The sequence below is a fragment of the Chiloscyllium plagiosum genome, chromosome 2, assembly GCF_004010195.1.
Source record: "Chiloscyllium plagiosum isolate BGI_BamShark_2017 chromosome 2, ASM401019v2, whole genome shotgun sequence".
In the NCBI taxonomy this organism is placed as follows: domain Eukaryota; kingdom Metazoa; phylum Chordata; class Chondrichthyes; order Orectolobiformes; family Hemiscylliidae; genus Chiloscyllium; species Chiloscyllium plagiosum.
The window spans coordinates 8,191,023-8,199,887 of record NC_057711.1 but is presented as its reverse complement, the minus strand read 5'-3'; the positions used below and the strand labels follow the sequence as shown (position 1 = coordinate 8,199,887).

At 43.2% G+C, this 8,865-nt stretch overlaps 1 protein-coding gene across 4 annotated transcripts in view; it reads right to left on the bottom strand.

Annotated features, from left to right (window-relative positions):
* The window catches only part of sh3rf1 (SH3 domain containing ring finger 1), a 155,302-nt gene that overhangs the window by 1,997 nt on the left and 144,440 nt on the right, over positions 1-8,865 (bottom strand). For 3 of the 4 annotated variants that reach the window (XM_043703587.1, XM_043703578.1, XM_043703596.1), the window contains exon 11: positions 4,020-4,354. The exons of the other annotated variant lie outside the window; for it this stretch is intronic. In XM_043703587.1, the coding sequence (XP_043559522.1) occupies positions 4,020-4,354 (335 nt within the window). The remainder of the gene's footprint in view (positions 1-4,019; positions 4,355-8,865) is intronic. 4 annotated transcript variants of the gene reach the window in all.

Genomic DNA, 8,865 nt, shown 5'->3' with positions numbered 1-8,865 from the left:
AAAGGAACACAGTAATGACTAACAATTGGTAGCGAGCTCCTCCGAAGTAGAGTCAGTCAGGCTGAAGATACAAAAGCTTGCACATACCAACAGCTTCTTCCCTTGTTGCTATTAGACTGCTGAATGGACCTCTCGAAATGTGAAATCTAAATGTTGATCTCGCTTTGTGCCCCTCCTGTGCAGCCGTACCCCTGTAAGTCTCGCTCTGTCTAAGCACACTGTGGCCTGTACATCCTTGTTTGCTACGATCTGCCTGTACTGCTCGCAAAAGAAAACTTCTCACTGTATTGAGGCACATGTGACAATAAATCAAACCACTTGCACATCAAGCTGCAACATGCATCTAGTCTAAACACCTGAATGAGGCAGGGCGCCAGAAGGGGATTAAAAAAAGGAAGCAAATTCCTGCAACTGGAGTCCACTACCTTGGGTGCACCCTTTCCTTTGCGCTCAAAGATCTACAGGTAAGGAATCTATCTGTTTAGTCCCATGATTACACGTGGCAAAAACTGGAGAGCGCCAATTGTTCTCTGTGATCTTGCTGTGTGGAAATTTGTTGTTGCATTTTCCATTTTCCAGTAGTGAGTACATTTCAGAAGTATTTTGGAATGGCCTAGGGTCATGAAGGATGCTGTATCAATGCAAATCTTTCTTTCTCTTTCTCAGGTCGGTGTGTTTTGGCTCTGCTGCTCACTATGATGTGCCTCACCAAACAAGAACAATGTTTGGCTCAGTCACAAGCAAGACTAGAGCTGATCTCTCAGCCAGTCTGTTCCCATGGAAACCCTTAGCTGAATCAAAATAAACCAAAGTTATTTGGTTTTGCAGTTGCTGCTTTACTGAAAGGCCACATGTTTAATGTGGAAGTCAAAAAAAGGAAAAGCGTAAACAAATAGTATTTGCAATATTCTGAATGGTCTCCACAACTAATATTAAGAATAGCCCATAGAAGGCACCTTTGTCGAGAAAGACTGGTATTTATTTGTGACGATCACATCCTTCCTAAAGACTGGGGCCCAGAACTGGATGCAATACTCCAGGCAGAACTGGTGTCTTATATCAGTTAAACATAATATCCGTGCTCTTGTACTCTATGACCCTGTTAATAAAGCCTTGGATACTGTGTGTTTTATTAATCACACTCCCCAACCTATCCTGCCATCTTTAATTATTATGCACATACACACCCAATTCCCTCTGCTCCTGCACCCACTTGAAAGTTAATTAATTCTTTCATGTGCTGTGGGTATCACTGGCCATTCCTAACTGCCACTGAACAGAGCTGTTTGTTAAGACTCAACCACTGAAGACGACACATGTAGCCTGGACTAGATAAGGATGGAAAGGTTTCCTCTCCTAAAAGCAATTTGTGAACCAGTTGCACCACGATTACTAAGGCCTTATGTGGGTCTACCTATAGCAGCTCACCAACACCTTCTCAAGGGCAACTTGGGATGGGGAATAAATGTTGGCTCAGCCATTAATGGACAAGTTCCCTGAATGAATAAAAAACCCTTATGCTACTGTTATGCTATCACCATTATGCTACTGTTTCACAGAGTTAGAGTCGTACAACACGGAAACAGACATTTCAGTCCAACTAGTCTATGACAATCAGATATCCTAAACTGAACTAGTCTCATTTGCTTGCATTTGGCCCATATCGCTCCAAACCTCTCTGACTCACTTACCTGTCCAAATATCTTTTAAATGTTGTCAGTGTATCCACCTCTACCACTTCCTCTGGCAGCTCATTCTACACACCCATCACCATGTGTGTGAAAAAATGCCCCTCAGGTCCCTTTTAAATCTTTGCTCCCTCACCTTAAACCTTTGCCCATAAACCTTATATCGTAATCTCTCCATGTTCTTCCTAGTAAAATGATTCATCTCACATTTCTCCACATTGAACTTCTCCTGTTGACCCATCCTACGATTATGTCTAAGTCCTTATCAAACCATTCACCCCACTATTCACAGTAGTTTAAATTTTGTATCATCCAGAAATTTTGAAATTGTACACTAAGGTCTAGGTCATTTGTGATTTCATGGTTACTATTGTTGAGATTAGCTTTCAGTTTTAGTTTTATGGTCTAAATTTAAATTGTACCAGATGTTGACGTGGCATTTGAACCCATGCTATCAGCTCCCTTGAAATCTGGCCAATATTTCATTGGTCTTTCTGATTGCTTTCTGTACCGTTCAGGATTTGGAAAGCCAACTCATTTCATGCCTCTCCAGTAGCTTTGCATTTAAAATCTTTTTTTTCTTGAATCCACAGTGGTTGACTTCACACATCACAAAGTACAACTCCAACTTTTACTGTTAAGTGCACTAATTTCCATCTGTCAATATCTTCACCAGAAGTTTAGGAAGCATTCTGCTGGAGTGCTCAAAATTTTAAAAGTTCTCGCTGATTGAGGCAACCAGAGTCATAGAGATGTACAGCATGGAAACAGACCCTTCGGTCCAACTCGTCCATGCCGACCAGATATCCCAACTCAATCTAGTCCCACCTGCCAGCACTTGGTCCATATCCCTCCAAACCCTTCCTATTCACATACCCATTTCTTAAATGCTGCAACTGTACCAGCCACCACCACTTCCTCTGGCAGCTCATTCCATACACAGACATATATTTAAACACGTCACAAAGACAATGAAGAAATCATAGAATTCCTACAGTGTGGAAGCAGGCCATTGGGCCCAACAAGTCCACAATGACCCTCTGAAGTGTAACTCACCCAGACCCATTCCCCTCCCCTATTACTGTAGATTTACCCCCAATTAATGCACCTGACCTACACATCCCTGAATACTATGGACAATTTAGCACGGCCAATTCACCTAACCTGCACATCTTTGGACTGTAGGAGGAAACTGGAGCAAACACGGGGAGAACGTACAACTCCATACGGACGGTTGCCCGAGTTGGGAATCGAACCCGGGTCCCTGGTGCTGAGAGGCAGCAGTGTAAGCCTGAGCCACTGGGCCATCCTCAGAAAGGGACAAGATTTGTTTTCCTCTTTGCTTAAAGCACAGGTGTCCCAGCTGAAAAAAATGGCGCAAGCAGTTTCAATAAAGGTTTTCAAGAGAGGAAGAGAACATTTTGAAAAACTCAGCAGGTATGTAGGAATAGTGCAGGAGAAGTCAATTAAGTAACATCTTTCTGAGATGAGGGATGTGTATGAAGGGGCAAGTGACCACCTTCTTCTTCTGGAACGAACTACAATTCTGCATCTTTGGTTTCACATTCACGCTGAGAGAGTGATATTTCCACCTCTCTGTTACATGCTGCAGCTGAAGTTACTGATGGCCTGCGCACACGGTTGTGATGAGATTAGTAAAGATGATGGAGCGGTGAGAGACTGGAAGAGAGACATTAAGCAGTCTTCACTTTCCAAAGCCTCAGTGCAAAACTCCCAATCACTATCGGTTTTCCCAAATACATTTTCTGACTTTCTTTTTCATTGATATCGTTTCCATTTTGTAAAAAAGCACTTCTGGTAAATGAATAACTACACCACACTGTTAATGATTAGCTATTGCTAATGGGTTTCTTTCACAATGTCTAAACATCAGGATATAAATACAATCAGATGATTCAGCAGCCACTTGTGAGCATAGTGTTGCCAACAATGACTTTGTTAATGATTCATCAGTTCTCCACTGCTCTCCCAAAACAGGCGAGCCACAGGGAAAGGGAGAGTCAAAGAAGTGCAAGAGAAGAAAGAAAAATGAAGAGAACCAGAGTGACAGATAGAGGTCAGCAACTTGCGAGAGGAAGGGATTAAAGTGAGGACGGAGGCAATGATAGACAGAGAATTACTCTTATTTTCATGCCACTTAGGGGTTTAATTCACAATGAAAGTTTCAGGGTCATGAACAAGCAAAGCTGAACCGTTCTTTAAAATGGACCAACACTTCGGTGAAGACGAGATTACGGAGCAAACAGCATGCAGTCTACATTTATTCTCCCTCTTTGTAAAGACTGTACCAAAGCAAAGTGAAATGAATACCTTTCACATGGTACGGATTTGGATTCCAGTTGAACTGAAGCCATGGATGAACACGGTTGCCTGGGAGGAGGAGCGATTGGAACGCCAGAATCTAAAGAAGCTGTTTTTCGATGGAGTGTTTCCAGTGCTGTTCCTTGGGCCTCTGTGTCCACGGGGCAGGATCCGGCTCTGCCGTGGCTGATACTTGAAGGGACTTCTGGACCCACAGCCCCCTGGAGCAATGTCTCTGAAGCCGCCTGTTCGGATTCTAAAGTGGGCGAAGATGGGGGTGATGGCCGAGACTTGCGCTTGGTAGACGCACCTGACAGGAGTTTCAGGAAACCTTTCTTCTCCTTCTGTAACAATTAATGAGTTTGAAACTATAACTTTCAACTATAACCAACATTTACACTGAACTGACACGCGAGATTCAGCAGGGAAAATATCTGTTGGTCAATACACAGCAAAACTAGATGTTCTCCTGCGTGTAAAGTTCTATTAAAGAACTTTCCATTAAATCAGTCTTTATCTGCTTCCACTTTCAATCAATTTTCTTCTTGTACCTCTCAAAGGTATTACCATCATCACTACAAGAAGTGCCGCAGAGTTCCCTGGATGCTGTTAACACTCAAATGGCCATTCGTCATGTAAAAGCCCCATCATTAGGGCTGGCAGCCTTTCTTTATAAGAGGTGTCACTATGGAGACTCACCTTGTCCTCTAACAAACTACAATATAAACACCGGAGTTGGCCATGGATGGAAACTGGGAGCAGGAAACCCAGTGAACCATCTCCTGCCCAACACTGAGGTATAGTTAATTGTAGCTTCCTGGCTGCATCAATAACCATCCGTGTCGACCAAAACACCAAAGATTTGCTTTCTCTAGATGACAAAAAGAAAATACCTAATACATCAGCTAAATAAATAAGCTAATTTATGGGTACCCTAATGCCTGTCTTTCAGTTTAAATAGAATTAGTTGCAAAATATCTCTCAACAACTTGTGATCGATTGGAATCCGGGTCAGCTGTGATTCTAATTAAACCCTTGAGTGCAGGAGCTGTGAGATTACTGCGGTGTGGGCAACCACTTTTACTGCCCTTTCCAAGCTGTCCCGAGGCATTAGTGACCCACCACCTTAGTCTTTGTTTTATCTGATAATACTCAGCTTGCAAGTGCTCAGGGACAATGCTCCAACATGAATTAAACATCGGTTAAATCAGTGAGGTTCCTTCCCAAATAAAGACAGAAATGATGTCATACCAAATCATCCACTTCATGACCATGGTATCAGATTTATATTTCTCCACCTTAAAAAAACAGATTAAAATTTTCAAGCTACCACAATGTGATCTGAAACAATTTTCTGTGCGTTACTGCACTTGTCCTGTGTCTCACCAGTGCAACAACATTGCACTGTGGGAATTAAACTCAACACCCTACTTACACAACCTTTCAGTTGTAATGCAAGTTTGTAGGACAGGAATGTTTGAGAAAGAAAGTTTGGAAAGGAGGCAATGGTTAAGTTAGTTAAGTTTAGTCAGCAAACAAGAGACCATCAAATGTCACCTCTGATAGGAACAGAGTCACTGGGACAAATCTCAATTGTCAATTAGCATGTTTTGTTTCAGTTTGAAAATCATTGAAAGAATAATATCTCAATTATCATATTCATTTAACTTTACAGTCAATTGTTAGGTTGTCCTTGCAATTATATGTCACTTTCCCCACTCCATTCAAACAAAGCACCTTACAGAAAACAACTTCCAGCTCATATTGACCAGTGTCACTCGGGGGTAAGATAATAGGAAACCAAGATGCATCATCAGGAGATTGGTCTGCTCTCAACAACAACCCATTTTTCTGCCCAATGCTCCCAGATTTCAGCAGCCTTCCCTTGTCACATGCCCCATGTTGCCATCTCCCTTTGCTGCTACATTTTTGTCATTTATACCTGCTTTGGACCCAGAAGAACATAGGAGCCAGAGCAGACTATTCCAGCCTTCAGTCCTGCTTCACCATTCAACATGACCCTTCAAAACCTGTCCAACATCCACAAGGCACAAGCGAACTAATAGAAGACAGAGTTGGGAAAAAAGGAACATTTTCAGGATGGCAACCTATAACCAGTGGTGTGCCACAGGGATCAGTGCTGGGCCATAATTATTCACAACATATATTTATGATTTGGATGAGGAAAGTGACTGCATTAAGCCATGTTTTTAGATGACTCAAATATTTGGCAGGAAGGCAAGTGGTAAGGATGACACAGAGTCTACCACAAGATATGGACAGGATAAGTGACTGGGCACAGCATTTGGCAGATAGAATATAACTTGGGAAAATGCAGGTTCTAAACTTCAGCAGGAAGAATAGAGAAGCTGTTATTTAAGTGGATAAAGCAGAGCAGAGTGACCAGACTTGAAGTTAATTCTGCTTTCTTTCTTCAGATGCTGCCAGCCATGCTGAATTTTGCCAGCAATTTCTGTTTTTGTTTCCGATCTCCAGCTTCAACAGTTCTTTGTTTTATTTCAGCTAAAAATGGCAAATTTCCTTCCCTAAAGGATATTAAAGAACAATATGGGTTTTTTCCAACGATTGGCAATGGTTTCATGGTTATCATTATTCTCAATTCCAGATTTTTATTAAATTCAATATCAATCATCTGCCCCAGAACATCACTTGGGGCTTTGGATTAATAGTGATAATACCATAAGGCAATCTTTGCCCTGGAATATTCCCTACTTGCCTGGATGGGGGCAGCTCCAACAACACTCAAGAAGTCCGACACCATCCAGGACAAAAGCTGCCTGCATCACTGGTGCCATATCCACAAACATCCACTCCCTACATCGAGGCTCAGCAGCAGGAGTGTGTACTGTCTACAAGAGATGGTGCAGACATTCACTAAAGCTCTGTAGACAGCACCTTCCAAACCAGGAACACTGCCAATGAGAAGAAAATGGAGGCAAGTAGATGAGAATACAACCAAGGCCCCCTCCAAGCAACTCAGCATCTTTACTTGGAAATATGTCACTGTTCATTCAGTGTCACTGGGTCAAAATCCTGGAATTCCCTCCCTAAGAGCATTGTGGGTCTACCAACAGCACAGGGACTGTACTGGTTCAACAAGACATTCACAACCACTTTCTCAACAGCACCTAGGGATGGGGCAATAAATGTTGGCCCAGCAATACCCACCTCCCGTTTTGTGGGCGGCACGGTGGCACAGTGGTTAGCACTGCTGCCTCGCAGCGCCAGAGACCCGGGTTCAATTCCCGACTCAGGCGACTGACTGTGTGGAGTTTGCACGTTCTCCCCGTGTCTGCGTGGGTTTCCTCCGGGTGCTCCGGTTTCCTCCCACAGTCCAAAGATGTGCAGGTTAGGTGAATTGGCCATACTAAATTGCCCGTAGTGTTAGGTAAGGGGTAAATGTAGGGGTATGGGTGGGTTTCGCTTCGGCGGGTCGGTGTGGACTTGTTGGGCCGAAGGGCCTGTTTCCACACTGTAATCTAATCTAATAAGCTTGACATCATCCAGGACAAAGCAGAATACTCAATGGCACTCCAGCCACAGTCATCAATATTCACTCCCTCTGTCACCGACATACAGTTGTGAGAAACTGCTACAATAAGCAGAACAATAATTCACCAAGGTTTGTTCCACAACACCATTCAAAACTGGGATGTTCACTGCCTAGAGTGGATAAAGACAACAGATGCATGGGAACATTCTGCCCTCCATGTGCCCTTCAAGTCACACAACATCCAGAGTGGGAATTCTGTCACGATTCCTTGACTGTCATTGGGTGCAATCTGTGATGTCCCTTCCTAACAGTGCCAAGGGTGCCTCTCATCTCAGAATGCAACGGGATTTTGATCAGATGGGCCAAAGAGCTGAGGAGTGGCAGTTGGAATTTAGTTTAGATAAATGCGAGGTGCTGCACTTTGGAAAGGCAAATCAGGGCAGGCCTTATACACTTAATGGTAAAATCCTGGGAAGTGTTACTGAACAAACAGACCTTGGAGTACAAGTTCACAGTTCCTTGAAAGTGGAGTCGCAGGTAGATAGGACAGTGAAGGTGTTTGGCATACTTTCCTTTATTGGTCAAAGACATGGAGTATAAGAGTTGGGAGGTCATGTTGAGGCTGTACAAGACATTGGTTTGGCCACTTTTGGAACCTTATGTACAATTCTGGTCTCCTTTCTATAGAAAGCATGTTGTGAAACTTGAAAAAATTTACAAGTATTGGACGGTTTGAGCTATTTGATGGTTACCAGGGTTGGACGGTTTGAGCTACAGTGACAGGCTGAATAGGCGGAGGCTGTTTTCCGGAGCGTCTGAGGTTGAGGGATGAACTTAGACATTTATAAAATCATGAGGAGCATGGATAGGGTGACCAGACAAGGTCTTTTCATTAGGATGGGGGAGTCCAGAACTACAGGGCATAGGTTTAAGGTGAGATGGGAAAGATTTAAAAGGGACCTAAGGGGCAACTTTTTCATGCAGAAGGTGGTGCACGTATGCTGGAACTGCCAGAGGAAGTGTTGGAGGCTGGTACAATTACAACATGTGAAAGGCATCTGGATGGGTCTAGGAATAGGAAGGGTTTAATAGAGATATGGACCAAATACTGAAAAGTGGGACTAGATTTATTTAGGATATCTGGTCGGCACGGATGAGTTGGGCTGAAGTGTCTGTGTACAGCTCTATGACTTTATGCTGACAGCGCTGTGGATGCCTCTACGGACTGCAGTGTTTCAAGTCGACAGTCCAGAAGCATTTTCTCAAAAGATAACAACAAATGCTAACCTAGCCTGTGATACCCACATCCTTGAACAAAGCTAAAAATTATATAGTAGTTCT